Source organism: Balaenoptera musculus, chromosome 8 (genome assembly GCF_009873245.2).
Source record: "Balaenoptera musculus isolate JJ_BM4_2016_0621 chromosome 8, mBalMus1.pri.v3, whole genome shotgun sequence".
Taxonomy (NCBI): Eukaryota; Metazoa; Chordata; class Mammalia; order Artiodactyla; family Balaenopteridae; genus Balaenoptera; species Balaenoptera musculus.
The window spans coordinates 19,606,353-19,628,304 of NC_045792.1; the positions used below are offsets into that span (position 1 = coordinate 19,606,353).

At 38.8% G+C, this 21,952-nt stretch overlaps 1 protein-coding gene across 2 annotated transcripts in view; it reads left to right on the plus strand.

The window, feature by feature from the left end:
• Nucleotides 1-238: 238 nt before the first annotated feature.
• Nucleotides 239-21,952, plus strand: part of DDX10 (DEAD-box helicase 10) — a 245,847-nt gene continuing 224,133 nt past the window's right edge. The window contains exons 1-8 of one of the 2 annotated variants that reach the window (XM_036861635.1): nucleotides 239-509; nucleotides 9,341-9,401; nucleotides 11,193-11,323; nucleotides 12,385-12,543; nucleotides 13,594-13,714; nucleotides 15,038-15,227; nucleotides 18,136-18,262; nucleotides 21,154-21,316. In XM_036861635.1, coding sequence (XP_036717530.1) covers nucleotides 324-509; nucleotides 9,341-9,401; nucleotides 11,193-11,323; nucleotides 12,385-12,543; nucleotides 13,594-13,714; nucleotides 15,038-15,227; nucleotides 18,136-18,262; nucleotides 21,154-21,316 — 1,138 coding nt within the window. In that variant the 5' untranslated portion in view covers nucleotides 239-323. The remainder of the gene's footprint in view (nucleotides 510-9,340; nucleotides 9,402-11,192; nucleotides 11,324-12,384; nucleotides 12,544-13,593; nucleotides 13,715-15,037; nucleotides 15,228-18,135; nucleotides 18,263-21,153; nucleotides 21,317-21,952) is intronic. The other variant, XM_036861636.1, reaches the window with a different exon arrangement.

Here is a 21,952-nt window from a genome sequence, read left to right on the forward strand (position 1 = left end):
ATTTAAAGCGCCGGCGTGCTTTAGAAGCCACTCAGCCCCGCCCTCTTCCTCAGATTGCCCCGTTTCCGATTGCCCCGTTTCCGTTTCCCCCGAGCCTGCTCCGCTCCTCTCTGAGGATTCCGAGACGCCAATCACCGCCCACTTTTTTGTAGCTGTGAACACCGCGCTTGCCCAGGTTTCGAAAGCCCGGGGGGCGGGCTCGTGGTTTCGCGCACGCGCAGTCGTCCTCTTTCCCCACGCTGGTTCCGCGTCGTCTCAGTGCCGTACGTCCTCCTAGCCTCATCTCGTGTTTGGGCACCGTGTGGGCTGTCGCCACCGCCGCGATGGGCAAAACTTCCACCTCTCAGGGTCCAGGAGCTCGGCCTGACCCGGTGCGGAGCTTCAATCGTTGGAAGAAGAAACACAGCCACAAGCAGAGCCAAAAAAACCAGTTGAGGAAGCAGCTGAAGAAACCCGAGTGGCAGGTCGAGCGCGAGGTTATCAGCCGCCTTATGCAGAACTATGAGAAGGTGAGGCCGGCACCGGGAAGGGGGCGCGGGCCGGCTGCGGGGCTACATGTCCCTGCCGCGCTGGGCTGCACAGACGAGGGGGCCGACCTGTCACTGGGACCCTGCCTGGGGAGCAAGCCGTTAGTCCCGGAGAAGGGAGTGGGGTGAGGGGTGCCACCCGGGGCCCTGTTGAGGCCACAGGTGGTCTGCTGGGTGCCACAACCCAGGCCTCCTGACCGTCCAGGCCGCTCTTCTGCTCACCACACTGGTCTTGATAAAATGATGGAAATGCAGTGGTACTTAAGCATAGGGAGATTAATTGCTATAATAGGTATAGCAATATTCATAAAAATAATACTAACAACAGTAATGGTAAATAATGACACATTTTAAGCCACTCACCATGTGCTTCACATTAATTATTTGACTTGATCTGAGGCATTGGGTCTTATTTCCATTTTACAGATGAGAACATTGAGGCTCCAAGAGAGTGAGAAACTTGTCTGGAACCTAGACTCACGTCTTTCTGATTCCAGAGCCTTTGCTTTTAGCCGTTATGCTAGTCTTGCATCTCTCATCACCATCCTTCCTATGCTTATTTTTTCTACTTGTTTGTCCCCATCCAAGAATTGCTATAGAAAAGCTGGACTCATGGTCTGTTTCTGGTACCTGCCATCCCACAATGTAGCTGATGTTCCCAGATGAATGTCCCTGTAGTTATCATTTTGACTTCTTGATCTCTTCCAAGCTCGCGCTCCTTGGGGCTGCCACTGCCCCTTCTTTTCCTTCCTCCTAAATTCCACGTCTGTTGGCCTTCACCCACCTCACTTAGCCTTTCAGTGATTGCCCCCTTCTAGTGCAGTGTAATCGGGGATTTAGCATATGGGATATATTTGGAATTAAAGTCATCACGTGTCATGCTGGTATAGCTTTTCTTTAAACAACGCTTAGATCAAAAGTAAGGTTAGATGGAGCTTAGAGTTTGTTTTGGGCTTTTAAGTTAAGATGATGATGATTTGATTCTGGCTTTTGGTTGCCCGATGAGTGACTTTGGGCAAGTTACTTTGCTTCTCTGGTCTTTAAAAGGCATAGTAATATCTACCTTATAAGTTATGGGCAGTTAGTAAGAATGCATGTAAAGTATTTTGCACAATGCCTGATGCATAAATATTCCATATATTACCTGTTATATTACTACTGCTGCTGTATACACAGCACCTCAAGAAGCCACTGTAAGGTAAATTACTGTCAGATTGCATTTTGGGCTCTTCTTCATCTGACTGGAATTGCTTCTGGAGGAGAGCCTCAGCCCTTGCTCCTTCTCACTCTGTTCTCTTCTCTTGTGTAATTCCAAGGTTTATTCTTGTGACTCCTCCTTCTTGCATTCTACCCAGAGCTCTTCTGAGTTCATATCCTTTTTTTTTTTTTTTTTCTGACTGCGCTGGATGTCTTTGTGTCAAAGGATACCTTAAATGTCGCAGATCTATAACTGAGTTCATTATATTTTTCTTCTAAATTAACAGTCCTGTGTATTATTTCCGTATTGCCACCATGGCAAATTACCACAAATTTGGTGTCTAAAAACAACAGGAATTTATTCTCTCACAGTTCTGGAAGCCAGAAGTCTGAAATCAGTTTCACTGGGCTGAAATCAAGGTGTCAGTGGGGACACACTCCCTCTAGAGGTTCTAGGGGAAATTCTGTTTCTTGCTTCTTCTAGCTTCTGGTGGATGTATTCCTTGGCCTGTGGCTGCATTACTCCGATCTCTGCCTCCATGGACACACTGCCTTCTCCTGTTCTATGTCAAATCTACCTCTATCCTTTTTTTGTAAGGGTACTTTTGATCACATTTAGGGTCTACTCAAATAATTGAGGATAATCTCCCCACCTCAAGATCTTTAATCACTGTGCAAAGTCTCTTTTGTCATGTAAGATAATATCCACAGTTCCGGAGATTGGGATATGGACGTATTTGGGGACCATTATTTAAGCTACCCCATCCTAGCCCCACCATCTAAGCAGACTGCTGAGCTAGAAACCTAGGAGTAATCCTAGAGGCCTCCGTCTTAACACTTTTACATTCAGTTAGTCACAGTGGTGATTAACTCTGCTTCTTAAATTTCTCAAATGCTTCTCCATCCCCAGTGCCATGCCTTAGTTCAGGCTCCATCATCTCTTGCCTGGGTTACTACAGTAGCTATTGCTTGTAACATGGGTCAGCAGACTTTTCCTGTAAAGGACAGGACAGTAAATGGTTTTAGCTTTGCAGGTTGTAAGGGTGGAACTACTCAACTCTGCCATTGTAACACAAAAGCTTGCCATGGAAATACTTAAATGGGCATAGCAAAACTTCAGTTACTAAAACAGGTGGTGGGATTTGTCCCTTAGGCCTTTCTGCCTTCTAATCTATCCTCCATATTTGCTAGAATGATTCTTTCCAAGATGAGATCCAATTGTTTTACTCCTGATTAAAACCCTTCCTTGGCTCACAGTTATTTTCAGGAAAGTGGTCAAACACTTCAATGTGTCAGCGTGTTCTAGTCCAGTGAAAGAGTAAGTTATTGGTAGTCAGGCAGACCTGGTTTAAATCTCACTCAGTTCAGGTGTTGACTCGCCAAATTTCTTTATGTCCCTGTGTCTCAATTTCTTTATTCAACAGAGATTATTAACCACCCAGAGTGTTGTCAGGCTCAAATGAGGTGATGTATATAAACCAAGTGGTATGTGGTAGGCACACATGGAAGAACAACCTGCACTTTTGGGAACTGGCCATGATCCTTGATGCTTCTTGTCCTGGTCCTTGATGTTTCCACTGCTTGCAGTGAGCAGTCCCATTTCCCCAACCCTAGGGACACCTACTCATCCTCCAAGATTTACCTCCAACTTCTCTTCCTGACCTCCCCAGGTAGGGTTAGGGCTGCTGTGTGTCCGTAGCATTTTGTATATGCCGTTATTATAGCAGTCGTCAGCAGGCTGTGATGACTGGCTTTAACTTCTTTGTCAACTCTACCACTAGGCCATTGATGATATACTTGCTTTGCTCTCCGCAAAGATGGGTCCCACAGTGCTTGTCCTTGAGAAGACCTTCAGTGTTTAGATGTTTGGTGCACACTGACCTTTTCCAGGTGGCTTTATTCTGCTCGGTAACGTGGGTCCGTTCTTTTTGGTCTCTTGTTTTAATAATAATTACTAACGTTTATCAAGCTTTTATACATGTTGATTTGCCATATTCTCACAACAAACAGCCCTATGAGATAGTTCCCATTATATAAGTGAGGAAACTTTAAGACAGAGCAAGGCTAAATAATTTGCACTACATTAAACAGTAAGTGAAAATGCTATTGATAGTAAGGGAAAAAGTTCTAATCCAGGAGGCATAGGTCTGATGCCAGGGCTCCAGACCACCATGCTTTACTGTGTTGCACAAATGTTTAAATCCCAATCTTTTCACTAAGTTGAAGGAACATTTTTTTTCCTGCCAAGTATTGTTCTTTTTTTTTTTTTAAGTTTTAGAAATATTTTCTTAAGATTTTGTTAAGAAATAAATGCAGTATGGAGTCAGTTGCCATGGCTAGCAATACTAGAATACCGTCAGGGCAGATTGTATGTAAAAAGGGGCAGACCCTACCATATGGCTTCTCAGATGGTAGAATCTGTGCACAGAAGTTTTATTACAGTGGACAGGACACAGGTGGTGGTCAGTAGCCTCACTGGTGAAATACTGAACAATTTGATTCAGAGACATTTTGAAACATTTTGACAGGTTGTTGTTGAGGCTTAGGTAAAAATAGGTGGGAAAAAAATACCTGTCTGTATCTCTAGGGAGGTGGGGTGGGGTTGATACATTTTGACAGATGTAATGCTAGTAAATATGTGCAGTGCCCTGGAGTTCGAGGATGGTGTAATCAGGGGAAAAAGGTTGAGTTATTCTGTGCAGAGCCCTTTCTGGCCAGATGACTTAGAGAAAGGTTTTTCCTCTGGGCACGCTACCCTTCTTCCTGGCGGTTGCAGCCTCAGGCCTGGCTGGTGGAGCTGAAAGTGGGCTGGATTTCAGCTCCCACACGTCGGCCTTACCAGATGCCTTTGGGTAGAGCATGAACTGTACCGCAGTTTGTGGTAGCCATGAGTGGAGCCAGTTCTTGAATGACGTGTTCTCCAGGTGGAAAAGATTGGCAAGGACATTGTAGGTGGAGGGAGCAACAAGAGGAGATACAAAAAGATGTGAAAATACATGGTGTTCTTTGAGGGGGACATACTCCTTGGAGTGTGATATGTGTTCCAGAATTGGCTTCAGATGAGGTTGAAGAAGAGGGTTGAAGGTAGACTGAATGGCTTTGGAGGCTGTAGTAGGTAGAATAATGACCTCCTGAAGACGTCAGCATCCTGTGAATAAGTTACATGGCAAGGGGTAATTCAGGTTGCTAATCAGCTGACTTTAAAATATGTTGGTTGATCTGGATTATCCAAGTGGACCCAGTGTAATCATCCAAGGGCCCTTAAGTGTGGAGGAGGGAGGCAGAAGAGTCAATGTCAGAGCACTGTGAAGTGAGAGACTTGACTGTCCATGCTGGCTGGCTTTGAAGATGGAAGGGGGCCATAAGCCAAGGAATGTGGGCAGCCTCTAGAAGCTGGAAAAAGCAAGGAAATGGATTCTCTCCTAAAGTTACCCAAAAGAATACAGCCCTGCCAACACCTTGATTTTAGTTGAGTGAGACTGGTTTTGGACTTCTGACTTCCAGAATTGTAAGTAATAAATTTATATTGGTTTAAGCCACTGTTCTTGGTAATTTGTTACAGCAACGGTAGGAAACTTATATAGAGGCTGTCTTTAAAAGCTTTATTTAGAAACAGTGGTGAGTTTCTGGGGGCAATTAGAGAATATATCCAAACTGTAAAGGTTCTGGAGGCTAGACTGTTGGTATAGTCTAGATTTTGGGTTCTCTGAGAGGCAGATGCCAAGATGGGGTTAAGTGAATTGGAATTTATTGGGGGAAAGTGTCTGTAAAGGTAAAGGAGAGGGAACAGGAATAGGGAGGGAAAGGAAGGAGGACAGAAGGAGGAGGGGGTAGGAAGCACGCAGGCTGCAACACTGTTTTCAGAAAGCTGACAGGATGTCCTCGAACCAAAGTTGCACATTAGAGGAATCCCCTGTCCTGCGGGAACGGGTACTGCTGCTGTGCTTGGTCATTGGCTGGGTGCAGGCCAGGCAGGCATGGCTTTTTTTTTTTTTTTTTTTTTTTTTAAACATCTTTATTGAAGTATAATTGCCTTACAATGGTGTGTTAGCTTCTGCTTTATAACAAAGTGAATCAGTTATACATATACAACATGTTCCCATTTCTCTTCCCTCTTGCTTCTCCCTCCCTCCCACCCTCCCTATCCCACCCCTCTAGGTGGTCACAAAGCACCGAGCTGATCTCCCTGTGCTATGCGGTTGCTTCCCACTAGTTATCTATTTTACATTTGGTAGTGTATATATGTCCATGCCACTCTCTTACCCTGTCACATCTCACCCCACCCCCTCCCCATATCCTCAAGTCCATTCTCTAGTAGGTCTGTGTCTTTATTCCCGTCTTGCCACTAGGTTCTTCATGGCCTTTTTTTTTTTTTTCCTTAGATTCCGTATATGTGTGTTAGCATACTGTATTTGTTTTTCTCTTTCTGACTTACTTCACTCTGTATGACAGACTCTAACTCCATCCACCTCATTACAAATACCTCCATTTCATTTCTTTTTATGGCTGAGTAATATTCCATTGTATATATGTGCCACATCTTCTTTATCCATTCACCTGTCGATGGACATTTAGGTTGCTTCCATGTCCTGGCTATTGTAAATAGAGCTGCAATGAACATTGTGGTACATGACACTTTTTGACCTATGGTTTTCTCAGGGTATATGCCCAGTAGTGGGATTGCTGGGTCGTATGGTAGTTCTATTTGTAGTTTTTTAAGGAACCTCCATACTGTTCTCCATAGTGGCTGTATCAATTTCCATTCCCACCAACAGTGCAAGAGTGTTCCCTTTCCTCCACACCCTCTCCAGCATTTATTGTTTCTAGATTTTTTGATGATGGCCATTCTGACTGGTGTGAGATGATATCTCATTGTAGTTTTGATTTGCATTTCTCTAATGATTAATGATGTTGAGCATTCTTTCATGTGTCTGTAGGCCATCTGTATATCTTCTTTGGAGAAATGTCTATTTAGGTCTTCTGCCCATTTTTGGATTGGGTTGTTCGTTTTTTTGTTATTGAGCTGCATGAGCTGCTTGTAAATCTTGGAGATTAATCCTTTGTCAGTTGCTTCATTTGCAAATATTTTCTCCCATTCAGGCATGGCTTTTTCAGTGGTGGCTCTAGAGGGGTGACAGCTGGCATTTATCAGTCAGCTTTGCTCCCGAAGTGGGAACTCTGGGTGGCTTATTTCTAAGGCCACTATGTAGGGTGTGTGTTCTAGAGGGGCTGACGGAGAGCTGGGGATTGAAGCTTATGGAGAAATGTTGAACTCTTTGTTTAGTAATGGTTTTCACTTGCTGAATGACTCAAGCTCTCCGCACCTAGGATTCATTTAGATTTTTTATTGTAATCAGCTATGCTGTATAGGAACTCTGCTTTCTAATCTGATTTTTTTTTTCTCTAATCAGAATTTGGTCTGGTGTAATTTGAAGTAGATTGCTTTTCTTCTCTTGATTGCTATAGGTGGAGCATTCCAGGAAGTTTTAAATACTTTTTCCTGCCTGCTTCGGGATGTAAAAGCATCATTCACTTTTGTGAAAAAAAGACAGTTGGAAGAAGTATAGGAGAGTGGTTAAGTAATATCCACCCTGTTCTCCTTTCCTCTGACCCCTCTAACTTTTCCACCAATGCTGGGACATTCTTAATAAGTATCGTCACTGAAACATCTGTTCTTTGATTTCAGAAGAATGATGATACAGATTTTTAGAGGTTTTGATTGATAGAGATGTTATGATTTTTCTAAGAGTGATTTTTTTCTAAGAAAAGAAAAGGATGAAGGGAAGGGGAAAGAGAGTTTTATTTTTTTTGTAGGAACCATAGCCATCTTCTTTTGTGGCTTCCTAGTGTTCCTTGGACTATAATTGACAGTCTTCTAGAACATGCTTGGCAGACTTTTTCTGTGAATATTAAGATAGTGAATATTAAGTTTTGTGGGCCAGATGGTCTCTGTCACAACTACATAGACAGTATGTAAATGAATGGTTGTAGTTGTGAATATTAAGATAGTGAATATTAAGATAGTGAATATTAAGTTTTGTGGGCCAGATGGTCTCTGTCACAACTACATAGACAGTATGTAAATGAATGGTTGTAGTTGTGCCCCAGTAAAACTGTATTTACAAAAACAGGGAGGAAAAGATTGGGCCTGTGGGCCATAGTCTGCTGACCCTTGTTCTAGACATCAGTGGAGTAAAAAATGTCCTTTTTGTTTCTTTGGTGACCTCTTTCTAAGCGTATAGTGTGCAGTTTTATGTTGTAATGGCTGGTAGAGTACTGGAATAGTTTGTTTCTTCCAGACTTTTCCTTTAGGAGGTTGATAGACTTTAGAAAGATATGCACTCTTTTGTCTGAGTAGCCCACTTTGCCTGTGGGCTGTATCTGTGATGGGGATTAAAGTGTGTGTTGCCCGTCTAGCTCCTGTAAGCATTCTACTTGCTGTGAAAACAGATTTTTAGCTGATAACACCACAAGTGCAGGGTGGACTGCACCTGATTTTAATGTCCGGTTTGGGAGATTACTTACCTCCTAATTTAGGTTCCTTGATAGGACAGGATATTATTTGAATGAAGTTTTCTCCTTCTACTGTTCGTACACTGATTCTGCCTCCTCTCCAGTGTTATCTGGAATGAGTTGTAGGGATTAAGGCAATGTTTTAATAATTATGTTTTCATCATTTGAGGCCAGAGAATAACCCTGTCTGGACTACATTAAGAATCTGTAGACTAAAATGAAATACAGGCTGTCATCCCTTTACTGCCTGGAGTGTAATGTTAATAAATGAACCTTACAAATGCAGCTTCCCCCTTTTGCGAATCATGAATAATTTGGCAGCACATTCCCAGATCTGAGTAGTTCCTACTTTCAGCATCTATGATAAAATAATTCTCCTGAGCATCCGAAATGACATTCAGAAAATTGGGTTTATGCTAATGAAGAACATCAGTGATGAACATTTAGATAATGTAAAGTTAAAGGGCAAAATGTTACTTTTTGTGACTTCAGATCATGACAGAGACACTTTCCCTGGTTATTGTTAAATAATACCCCATCTCCAGTATACCCCCAAACGAGTAGTTGTCAGGTTGGGTTTGAAAGGTTTGTGCTAGCAAGATATATTTCTGCACCTAACTTCAAGTTAGTCTCTAAAGTGTGTAAAGAGAAGTTTTCTCATTGTGGTCTGTGGTTTATAGTCATTTTGCCCTTTACTTCCTAGACTGATATTCTTTGAAGGATGGGATGAAGGGAAATTTTCTTCCTAAAATTGACGTGATGATGACTTATTGTATTGTTAACATTTTAGAGGTGTTTGAAGATATTGAAGGTAGGGGTGTGTGTGTGTGTGTGTGTGTGTGTGTGTTGAGTGAATGAAGTTTTTTTTTTAACCAGTTGAAATGGTTACAGAGTTATATTTTTGATGATAGCTTCTTCAAGGCATATTTCTTTTCAGAAGGAATGATAGTTTTTACTTAGAAGTGATGATTGAATTCAATCCTGCAGTACCAAGGATGTGCTACGCAGCACAATGTAGACAAAAATTAGTTTTGTTGTAAAACAAATGAATTATGCAGTATGTTATTTTGCCTTATCTCACACAGTCCCCTTTTACTTTTCAGATAAATGTAAATGAAATTACAAGATTTTCAGATTTCCCCTTGTCCAAAAAAACACTGAAAGGTAGGTTCATGGTGATCTTGGACATATTGTTGGATTTCTTGATGCTTTTTTTAAATGGAAAAATGTTTAGAGAAAGTTTAACCTGAAAAAAGTCTTATTTTGTGGGACCTAATGAAATTTAAAAGCTTTTGCACAGCAAAGGAAACTATAAACAAGACGAAAAGACAACCCTCAGAATGGGAGAAAATATTTGCAAATGAATCAACGGACAAAGGATTAATCTCCAAAATATATAAACAGCTCAGGCAGCTCAATATTAAAAAAACAAACAACCCAATCAAAAAATGGGCAAAAAACCTAAATAGACATTTCTCCAAAGAAGACATACAGATGGCCGAGGGGCACATGAAAAGCTGCTCAGCCTCACTAATTATTAGAGGAATGCAAATCAAAACTACAATGAGGTATCACTTCACACCGGTTAGAATGGGCATCATCAGAAAATCTACAAACAACAAATGTGAGAGGGTGTGGAGAAAAGAGAACCCTCTTTAACAGTTGGTGGGAATGTAAATTGATACAGCCACTATAGAGAACAGTATGGAGGTTCCTTAAAAAACTAAAAATAGAATTACCATATGACCCAGCAATCCCACTACTGGGCATATACCCTGAGAAAACCATAATTCAAAAAGACACATGCACCCCAATGTTCATTGCAGCACTACTTACAATAGCCAGGTCATGGAAGCAACCTGAATGCCCATCGACAGACGAATGGATAAAGAAGTTGTGGTACATATATACAATGGAATATTACTCATCCATAAAAAGGAATGAAATTGAGTCATTTGTTGAGAAGTGGATGGATCTAGAGACTGTCATACAGAGTGAAGTAAGTCAGAAAGAGAAAAACAAATATCGTATGTTAACACATATATGTGGAACCCAGAAAAATGGTACAGATGAACCAGTTTGCAAGGCAGAAATAGAGACACAGATGTAGAGAACAAACGTATGGACACCAAGGGGGGAAAGCGGGGAGTGGTGGTGGTGGTAGTGGTGGGATGAATTGGGAGATTGGGATTGACATATATACACTAATATGTATCAAATAGATAACTAATAAGAACACGCTATATAAAAAAATAAAATAAAATTCAAAAAGAATCTTATTTTGATATCATGAAAACCTATAGCAAGAAACAGTATTAATTTATTTAAGTTTTACCAATTTGTCATTCTCATTCTTTCTGGACTGATTAAAAAAACAGTAGTAAAAAACCAAGGTGCCAGGGCCTCTGAATAATTAAAATGTTTAAAATAAGCAAGAGAGCAAACAAAAATGTGTCACCTTTTGTATTGATTTGCTTGTGCCACCGGAACAAAATAACACAGACTAGGTGGCTTAAACAACAGAAATTTATTTTCTCATTGTTCTGGAGGCCAGAAGTCTAAGATCAAGGTGCTGGCAGGGGTGGTTTCCTCTGAGGGCCATGATGGAAGTATATGTTCCAGGCCTCTCTCCTTGGCTTACAGATGGTCGCCCTCTGCTGCCTCTTAAAGTAGTTGTCCCTCTGTGTACTCACACCCCTAGTGTTTGTTTTTGTGTCCAAATTTTCCCTTCTTATAAAGACATCAGTCAGATTGGATTTGGGCCCACCCTAATGGACTCATTTTAACTTAATCACCTCTTTAATCACCTGTGTCTGAATACAGTCACATTCTAAGTACTGGGGGTTAGGGGTTCAACATATGAATTCTGGAATTGAGCAGGTGCACAATTCAGCCCATAGTACTGTTCTGCAGGGATGCTCTAAAGTGTCATTTTCTTCCTGTCCATACTGGCAGGTTTGCAAGAAGCGCAGTACCGTTTGGTAACTGAGATACAGAAGCAGACCATTGGGTTGGCATTGCAAGGTAAAGATGTCCTTGGAGCTGCCAAAACTGGATCTGGCAAGACTTTGGCTTTCCTTGTTCCAGTAAGTAGTTTTTTCATGTTGGGTCAGATCCTTTGTTATATGATTTTAAAACATTCTGTGCCTAGATAGAAATAAACAATTATGTGAAGAGTTGTTTCATGTTGGGTTTCCCTGTCTAGAATGCAAGCTTTATCAGACTGGTGCCACATCTGTCTTGTTTTCTACTGTATCCCCCATGTCCTAGCACAGCACCTTGCACATGATGGGCACTCAATAACTTACTGAATGAATGAATTATCGTGTGCCGACAAGCCTGAATTCCTGAAGGATGTAGGGTGTTCCAGGGTGGCAGGTCAGAATGGTTCTTCTCTGCAGTGAGCCCAGTGGCGTGGCAGGGAAGGCTGTTTCTGTACTCACCCTTGCAAACCTGCCAATCGCATTTATACTTGCCACCTGTTTAGGATAAAGCTGAAATTGCTCACTTTAAGGAAATTGGGTCATTCATTGAGAATTTTCCAGGACATTGATATCTATCTTTTATAGCAGTAAAACAATAGAGCCTCTTAGGAATTCACTTATATCTGTTACTCAGTTGGTCTCATAATTTTTAATTCCTGCTAAATAATCAGCTCAGAAAAATCACATTTGATTTTTTGTTTCAAGTGTTAAAAAACCATTTTTCTCTTAAATTCTAGTTTTTGTAACAACATCTTTCTACAACTAGAAAATTCAGTCACTGTATAACTACGGCAGTTACACAGAGTTTATTTTAATGTGGTTTCTGTTCAGAAAATGGTGACATATATTTTTCTGAAATCTGTTTTAATGAACTGTGGGCTATACAGACCTTTCACTGATTGCCATCTCCTCATGGCATGTCTCTGGTAGCAGCTGCACTGCCATGGGGCTTCTTTTCCTCTATGACTTGGGGGAGGATGCTTCTGGTGGATAGAAGAAAAAGAAAAAACAAAGCAAACAGTTTCTTCTTTCTGATTAAGACTCATGACAGGTATGCTTTCTGCTTGGAAGGTGTCTTTGATTTGGGGGGGCAAGGTTGACTCAGGAGTCAAAAAGTTGCTTCTCTGAAAGACTTACTGAATGTGAATTTGTTCTTTTTTGAGGTGCTGGAAGGCTTGTATCGTCTGCAGTGGACCTCAACAGATGGGCTGGGGGTTCTGATTATATCACCTACAAGAGAACTGGCCTATCAGACCTTTGAGGTTCTCCGAAAAGTAGGGAAGAATCATGACTTTTCAGCTGGGCTCATCATTGGCGGAAAGGTTTGGGTTTTTGTCCTTGTCCTTCTTTCTTTCCTTCTATAACTTATTTATGTTGGAGCACTGTGGCGGTTGACTGGGAAGAGGTAGAGATATCATCTAAACAGAGACTGGCCCCCTAGACAGGAGGTGGCAGCATCGTGGTGTGGTCACTATCATCCAGAATATGTTTGTCAGTTTTGCAGGTCCAGAAAGTCTGTTTTGTCAGGGTATCTGGATTGATCAGATTCTCTGAGACTAATTAATTCTAATTAGCCTGTAAATCTATTTGTTAATATTCATTGGAAAAGGTACATTTCAGTATGTAGACTAGTTCCTTTCAATAAAGTATCTAGGAGGTTGAATAATTCAGAACACTGCTGGGTCAGCAGCAGAAGAAAGGAAGGTAGAAGGTAGTTTTGAGGCGTGTTTATTTTAGGTTATAGTAAAGCCTGCTGCCCTACTTCTCTTTCTTCTGGTTTACCTGGACTACTTGTCTCGGCTAGAGTCTCTTCTAGATTGTGAGGAATTCTTGAATTTATATGCAAACATGCACAAAAAAAGGAAGAGTATCACAAGCCCTCACATACTCATGTACCTATCACCCAGCTTTAACATCTAACATTCTGTGGCTCTTGTTTCGAGGAGAGATATTCTAGAATGTGGAGAACTCAGCTCTTGTTTTCAGTCCAGAAGTGTGGTGAGTGGTGTCAGAGAGCCTGTTCAGTGCCCCTGGGTTCTGACTTAAAAGAATGGCTATAATTCTAGTTTTTAAGTAGGTTCTGGCAGACACAGGAGGAAATAAAGACTTGGAGCAGTCACATATTTTTCTTGGCTTCAAAATCCCAGATATGATGAAGAATCTAGAGGAGCTCTGAACTCTTTAGGTCTTCACTAAGGACTTTTATTTAGCCCAGAAATTTGGATGTGCTATATAGAAGGGAGAAATTACATTTATTTCTAGAGTATCTACATTGCTATGATGAAATGCCGCATGCAGATGGCTTGTATAGTTTTGGTACACAGGCTGCTCAGTGATGGGTCTGTGTAATCAAAAGAAACAACTGTTTTCAGGATCTGAAACACGAAGCTGAGAGGATCAATAACATAAATATACTTGTTTGCACACCGGGTCGGCTTCTTCAACACATGGATGAAACGATATGTTTTCACGCTACCAATCTCCAGATGTTAGGTAAGTCTAATATATCTCTAATGAAAAAAATCTCAGGCTTAGGAGCGAGCGCTCATAAATTTTAATGATAGAAATATTTTATTGAATAAATATTGTGACTAAAAATCTGAGAAATAACTTGAAGCAATTTTTTGGCATACAGTTCTAAATCCAGAGAGTGCAACTCAGACTTTTTTTTTATATCTTTATTGGAGTATAATTGCTGTACAATGTTGTGTTAGTTTCTGCTGTATAACAAAGTGAATCAGCTACTTGTATACATATATCCCCATATCCCCTCTCTCTTGAGCCTGCCTCCCACCCTCCCTATCCCACCCCTCTAGGTCATCACAAAACATCGAGCTGATCTCCCTGTGCTATGCGGCTGCTTCCCACTAGCCATGCATTTTACATTTGGTAGTGTATATATGTCAGTGCTGCTCTCTCACTTCATCCCAGCTTCCCCTTCCCCACTGTGTCCTCAAGTCCATTCTCTACATCTGTGTATTTATTCCTGCCCTGCCACTAGGTGCATCAGTACTGTTTTTTAAGATTCCATATGTGTGCGTTAGCATACGGTATTTGTTTTTCTCTTTCTGACTTACTTCACTCTGTATGACAGACTCGAGGTCACTCTACCTCATTACAAATAACTCAATTTCATTCCTTTTTATGGCTGAGTAATATTCCATTGTATATATGTGCCACATCTTCTTTATCCATTCATTTGTTGATGGACATTTAGGTTGCTTCCATGTCCTGGCTATTGTAAATAGTGCTGCAATGAACATTGTGGTACGTGTAACTTTTTTTTTTTTTAACATCTTTATTGGAGTATAATTGCTTTACAATGGTGTGTTAGTTTCTGCTTCGTGTAACTTTTTGAATTACCATTTTCACTGAGACCTTTTTTAAATCAAAATAGTCAGAAAGAGATAAGCCCTCTTTTCTATAGGAAATTAGACACCTCAGTATTTGACACTGCTAAGAGTTATCTTTTAAGGTACTTCTACTTATGATGTTACCTAATGTGTATTTTTTTAAATCAACTTCGGAATAATTCTAGATTTATAGAAAAGTTGCAGTGATAGTACAGACGTTCCTCTATACCCTTCCGTCCCTCAGTTTCCCCCAGTGTATAATCTTACATAACTTTCGTATCTTTGCCAAAACTAAGTGATTAACATTGGCATATTTATTTAATATACAGACTTTTTTTCGATTTCACCAGTTTTTCTACGAATTTCCTTTTTGTGTTCTAGAATCCAGTGCAGAATACCATATTGCATTTAGCCTAACGTGTATCTTAAATATTGTTGTTCAACTTGCATTCTCTCTTTTTAGTTCTTGATGAAGCAGATAGAATCTTGGATATGGGCTTTGCTGATACCATGAATGCTATTATTGAAAACCTTCCCAAGAAACGTCAGACTTTGCTTTTCTCAGCTACACAAACCAAATCTGTAAAGGACCTTGCACGCTTGAGTTTGAAAAACCCTGAGTATGTTTGGGTTCATGAAAAAGCAAAATACAGGTATGTACTATTTGAAACCATATTTGATTCAATCACAATCAATGTTCTCTGTTTTTAGATTAAGAATTTGCCATTTCAAATTAATACTACTTTTCTAGGAAATAAAGCGTTATTTTATATTGTTGATTAACTATGCAAAGCATAGTAAGTATACTGGTAAAAATTATTTAAATTCTCTATGCACCTTTAAATGTGTGACTACTCTAATGCAATATTTTCCAAAATGTGGTGTGGGGAACAAATTCTCCCATAAAATAGGGGTGAGGTGGGGAAATGCATACCTAGATAGATAAATAGCAAATGTTGAGTTAAGGTAAAGCAGTGTTCTTCAAGACTTCTCAGAACCTTTAATATTTTCTTGGACATTGTGATTCTTCAAAGCAGTGGGAGATGAATAAAGCTTCCTGCATTTACCGAAATTATTTTGGTACAGAATCATTCTTTTTAGCTGTATTATGTAGGACTAATGTGCTGTGGAACACATTTTATCAACTGCATTAATATTTAGCAAAATACCTTTCTGTTTAAAACATTCCAGCAATGTTTTGTGTTGGTCTCACTAAAACTGGAAAGTAAGGTATGTGTGTCTGTGTGACAGTAAAAGGTGTGTGTGTGTGTGTGTGTGTGTGTGTGTGTGTGTGTGAGAGAGAGGTGTAAATGGGTTGGGGGGAATATATTTTAAAGTGTATTTTGATATTATGACTGCTGGAAGTGTATGTATGTTTGGTATGAATCATACGTACATACGTGCAGACTGTGGACATACCTGACTTCCAGAAATGTTTTCCAGTGAATTTAAATTGAATCTGTATTGAAGATCTCAATATGGACTCACCTCTACCATTATCTCTATCTTAACTTTCATTTCTTGCTGTGAAATGTTAGTCTAAAAAGAAATATATTGGGAAAACGCATTGGGTTATCTTCTTGGGAAGTCTTTAAATACAGGGGATATGGGCATTGAGGCCCACCTTGACCTTGTTCAACCAATAGATGTCTAGGATTAAAAAAAGCCTGAGAAGAGGCTAGATTCTATGCTTCCAGGTGATCCTAGTGGATAAACTTTGGAGAATCTGAGTTCTGGTAGCTTTGGTTATTAAGAACTCCTTAGGAATGGGATAGCAAGAGATATTTGAGGTACAGTTTCCTCCTTGGCTTACCATTGAGTAGACACTGGTTTTTGTTTGTAAATTTGTGTCGAGATAGCTATTGAAATTCTTGGTACAATTAATTTGATAATCTAAAGACTGTCTAGGTCTTCTGATTTTATTCTTTGTTCTCTTTGCTGTTTCCTTTCTGCCTGTTTTTATCTTTACCTGACACTAATTTTTCAATCATTAGATGGTCTCTAAAATGTAAATTAATTTTATATATTATCTCTGTTCCCAATTTCTGTAGATAATAGTTGGTCATTATCTGTAGATCATGGAGTTAGTTAGAAAAAAATTAATGCAAAAACTGTTTATTTCATAAATGATTCTTGAAAGCAGTTCCATCATTTATGAAAAAAATGTGACTATCAGAAAACATATTGGAAGACAGGTATTTAGCAACATAATTTACAAAACTGCAGGTTATATGATAATGACTGCAGTACTCTGTAATTTCAAATTCACCAGAAGCACTATAAAAAGCAGATGCTATTGTGAATTTTGTTTAATATCGTTATTGAATTTTCCCCTTTAGCAACTTAACAGTTTGGTTAATATATCCTGAGAGATTATGGTCGAGAATATTTTAAGGCATAAAAGAATATTTACTCTCAAATTACAAAGGACCAGAAAAATCAGGATTGAATCTTTCTGAGTTGTATATCAGAGTATACGTAGAAGAAGTGCACCAGTGTGTTTCCTTTATATTGCTATATGTTGCTCTTTTTTCTCCTCTTTATACAAACAGACACACCCACAGGGTTGCCTGTGTGTGCATGAATGTATATATACCTTCACTCTGATAAATGGTACCAAATTTTATGTACTATTCTTCTTTGCCTCTTTCACTTAACAGTATGCCCTAGAGATCACACCATAGCACTATATATATTCCTCATTCCTTTTTTTGCAGTTGCATGATACATTATTGTGTACAATAGTTCATTACACAAGTTTTCTACTACATATGGGTTGATTTCCATCTTTTTTTTTTTTCTTTGTAAATAATACTGTATCTTTTTGTGTTTTTACCAGATTATTTTTTGGAACAGAATCCTTAAAGTAGGTTTATTAGTTCAAAGAGTAAATGCATGTATGTTTCTCTCCAACATTTTTATTATGAGAAATTTCAAACACGCAGCACAATTGAAAGAATTTTGCAGTGAAAACCCTATACCCATCCCTCTGTATATCAACCCATCTTATTTTTGATGCATTTCAAAGTAATTTGCAGACATCTGTACACTTCCCCTAGATATTTCAGTACACATGTTACTAACTAGAGTTCAGTATTTGTATAGAGATTTTCTTTTTTGATGTAAGATTTACATACAGTGCGAACAAACGAACAAATTAAGAGTACATTTACTGAGTTTTGATAAATGTGTATGTCTCTGTAACCCAAGGCCCTGCTAAGAAGTAGAACAGTACCATGTGCCCAGCAAGTTCCCTCATGGCCTTAAGTTGATCCTTGACCCTACCCTTGCAGAGGTGACCCCTGTTTGCCTGTATATTTTTGATATATAATCTATAAGGGATTTTGTATGTATTTTGGTCATGTGCTATATTCATTTCCTAAGGGACAGTAGAGAGGTTGTTTTGGGGGGTATGTATGTATGTGTGTGTGTGTGTATGTGTGTGTCTGAAAAATTTGCTTGAGAGGCATGCCACTGTTAACATTTGTTTTGTTTTTTGGTCTGGATTTCAAAGTTACCAACACGGCATATTTTTAACATTTTCCCTCTTATTTCCATAAGCACCCCTGCCACTTTGGAACAGAACTACATAGTCTGTGAGCTGCCGCAAAAAATAAGTGTGCTGTATTCCTTTTTGAGAAGCCACCTGAAGAAGAAAAGTATTATATTTTTCTCCAGTTGTAAAGAGGTACCTAGTGTTTATTTTTCTTAAGTTATTCGTGTTGAATTGTCCCTTTTAAAATATCAAATTTCTGTTAGAAAATGCTATTTGTCTATTTTAATAGATACAGTGCTAAATGTGGAGGGATTTGTAGATAATGAAAATCTTGCCTCTTCATTTTTAAAGGAACCCATGGATGAGACTGTAAGCTCAGTTGGGAAGGGCAGAAGCTGTCCGTTTTTACTTCAGTATTGTTAGCACCTAGCACAATACTGAGAACATAGTAGTCCTCAATACATATTGGTAGAACCAACAATTGAATGGCTAGACTAACTAGAGGTCTTTATAACCTCATGTCTACCTTACCCTCCGTGAATACCGAACTGAATATGCCATTTATTTCCATGCCTCCATATCTTTGTTCATGCTGGTCTCCCTGCATCCCTCCATCCTAATTCTGGAGGAATATTTCATATCCTTTAAGACTAAGCTCAAATGTTATACCTGAAAGTCCTTTTCTGACACTCCCCAACCCCCTTGTGACAATGAACTGCACCTTCCTCTATCATTCTGTAGTGTTTTGTTTATATCTTTATTTAGTTGATCAGCATTTCTTAAACACTAGTCATATGCTTATAAGTAAGGGATTTAGTGATGTATAAGAAAACTTGGTCTTTTCCCTTAAAGAGAAGAAACTGTGGTTGATTTTGTGTGTCGCTTTTCTTCTACTATATTTCAGATTTCCTGATGACATATAGTTGTTGGTATATAGTAGGTTGATTCTAGATTTATAGCTTTTGCAATAGCTTCGCATGATAAATATGCAGTGAGTTTTCCTCCAGCTTATGGGGAAGATAAGTAGTGGTCTGTTTTTTGGGGAAAGCACAGAACCTCATTATTTTTCCATGTAAAGAATGACTTCAGATTTTTTAGTACTTCTTTTAGATTTTTAGAATTTTATATCTTCTAAAGAAAGGATGTTTTTCGTATCTGTGTACCAGGAAATAATTTTAAGAGTTAATGTTTAAAGTTTTTACTCCGTAATACTCTGCCTTTCCTCTTCACAGTGGGCCAAGTATACTCTGCCCTTTCTCGAGCTATACTCTTTCTATACCTCTTTAGTTCCATGGCTTTAAATGCCATCTGTATTCTAACAACTGCCAAATCTACATCCTAAGCCCTGACTTCTTTTCTGAGCCCCAGACTTGTTTATCCACTTGACTACTATATATTTCCAGTTGGGTGTCTAGAGGGCATCTTAAATTTAACATAGGAAAAGCAGTTTTAAGATTTCCTATCCCTAAGTTCTGCTCCCTCTAACTCTTCCTCATCTCATTAAATGACCGAATCCTTAATTCTTGCTTGTCTTCAATTCATATTCAATCTGTTGACAGTTCTCATTAGTTTTACCACTTCTCACCACCCATCATGCTACAGTGCAGTTTAAACCATGCTTAACTTTCTCTTAGCCTCTTGGTTGATCTTCCATTTTAATAGTTCTTCAATTTCCATATATGCTTTTCTGAGATTGGGTTGCCTGAGAGTACATCTGTGGTCTGGTCTGTGGGCTCTCCTTTCTCATCTCCGCTTTCATGGTAGCCCTTTTAAAAACTTTACAAAGGAAAAGCAGGAGTCCCTCTATCCCTAGTCTTACTGGTGCATTGTCTCAGGATCAGAGAACCTTCCTAACACTAGAATATTGTTTGAGAAAGTGAGTAACTTTAATTTTGGAGTAACAAGTCATTTTGCAATTTAGGTGGTTTCCCATTCTTTACTTTCAACAAAATCCGAAGGAAGACTTAATGGAGTTATTAGCTGATAGATAAAATTATTTGTAATCTATCATCATGTTTTTGACATATTTTATAGGAGTTCAAAAAGTTAAGGTCCCTTCCAGTCCATTTTCTATATTTTCATGAAGAGATTTTCTTAACACCTGTGTTAGAGAAATAGGAATAAAATGATGCTGTACTCTGCCTCAGTCTAGCAACCAGTGGTATTCATTTATAAGTACGTAAACTAAAGAAAAATAAAACTAAAGCAACAGCTCTATCTACTCTCATATATTAAGAGAGATATTTATAATAGAATTTTATTTTTTATGTTTAACAGTTTTTTAAATCAAATTTTAACATTTTTTTGTTTTGGCCAGTTCTGTACTAATAATTGTAATAGTAGCTGAGTCTGAGAACTTGTAATGCAGCTTTACGGCTACAGGAAATTAAAATTAAAACTTACATATACATAGTTTTGTTGTAGAAAATCACAAATTGTGATAAAGTGATCAATAGACTTTCGAGCATAAAACAAGATAAAATTCTGTGAGGTCAGGAAATAGAAATATGAATTCAAGGAAGAAAAGAAATGATGTAAAATTTTTCTGTTAAGGAAGAGGTTCGTCACATTTTGTTAGTAATCTTCCTTTTTTAAAGACTTTGTTTTAGAGCAGTCTTAGGTTCGCAGCAAAATTGAGGGGTCCTGCCCCACACATGCGTAGCCTTCCCCATTATTTTTATATATTTTTAAATAACTGGTGGTGGATATCATATTGCTGTGCTATTTAGAATCAATTGGATACATTTATAAGAGGTAAGTCTTTATTTTAAAATATATTTAAATATACCAGAAATTACATTCTTTGCAACCACTTAAATTTGGAAAAATGTCAGATACTAACTTAAAAATGTAAGGAGGGCATATGTTTTTCAAAATTCTTTTAGGAAATAATGTGAGCAAAAATGTTCAAAGACCACAGCTTTGTTTGAAGACCACAGCTCTAGACTACATTTCCCTTTCTGTGCTCTGTACTTTAATTGATGAACCTGTGCTCTGTAATGCATTTTTCTGTTCATCTTGCAAGCTTACTTCCTGCTGCTACCCAGAAGTACTACCAAAATCATTTTTCTGTAAATCCCTAGGTTCAGTATCTGTACCGAGTATTCTGCCGGCTACGTCCTGGCATTTCTATCCTCGCCCTGCATGGTCGACAGCAGCAGATGAGAAGAATGGAAGTCTATAATGAATTTGTTCGCAAGAAAGCTGCAGTACTCTTTGCTACTGATCTTGCAGCCAGGGGGCTGGGTAAGAAAACTTCTTTTGAGAAAATATTCTGTGATCATGGGCTTATAAATGGGTGTATTCCGGTAATTCAAATAGTTTGACTCAAATAATTGGGCTTTCTTATTTTATAAAAGAAAATTAAGTAAATTGATAACTGGGATGACTAACACTAAGGATATGTCAGTGAAAATTTTTATGATGTCTTCATCTTTTGTGCTCTTATTGTTTCATGATAGTAATTACATCATAGAATCCGAGGAGCCTACAGGATCAAAGGAGAATTAAAAATTTAAAGATGTGAAAAAAAATTGTTTCTTTGAAAATTGGAAACTTTGACAAATACTATAACTTACTTAACAAGAAAAATCAGTGAAGTCCATCTTTTCTCCAACCATTCTAATTTTTATTTTAAAATCATTACATTTAATGTGTTTAAACTTTCAAAAAGCCATTATAGTATCATACAACTGATGGCTTTGTGGGGGTGGGATGGGGTATGGAAGTAATTACAGAGGATAACTAGTTTAGAGGCAAGAACAAAAGATAAGGATAAATAAGTGGTAATTTGAATTCTTCAAACACCTAATTTTATTGCATTAATTATTATGGTAAATTTTAAACATACACAGAGATTGAGTCTAAAGTACCGTCATATAC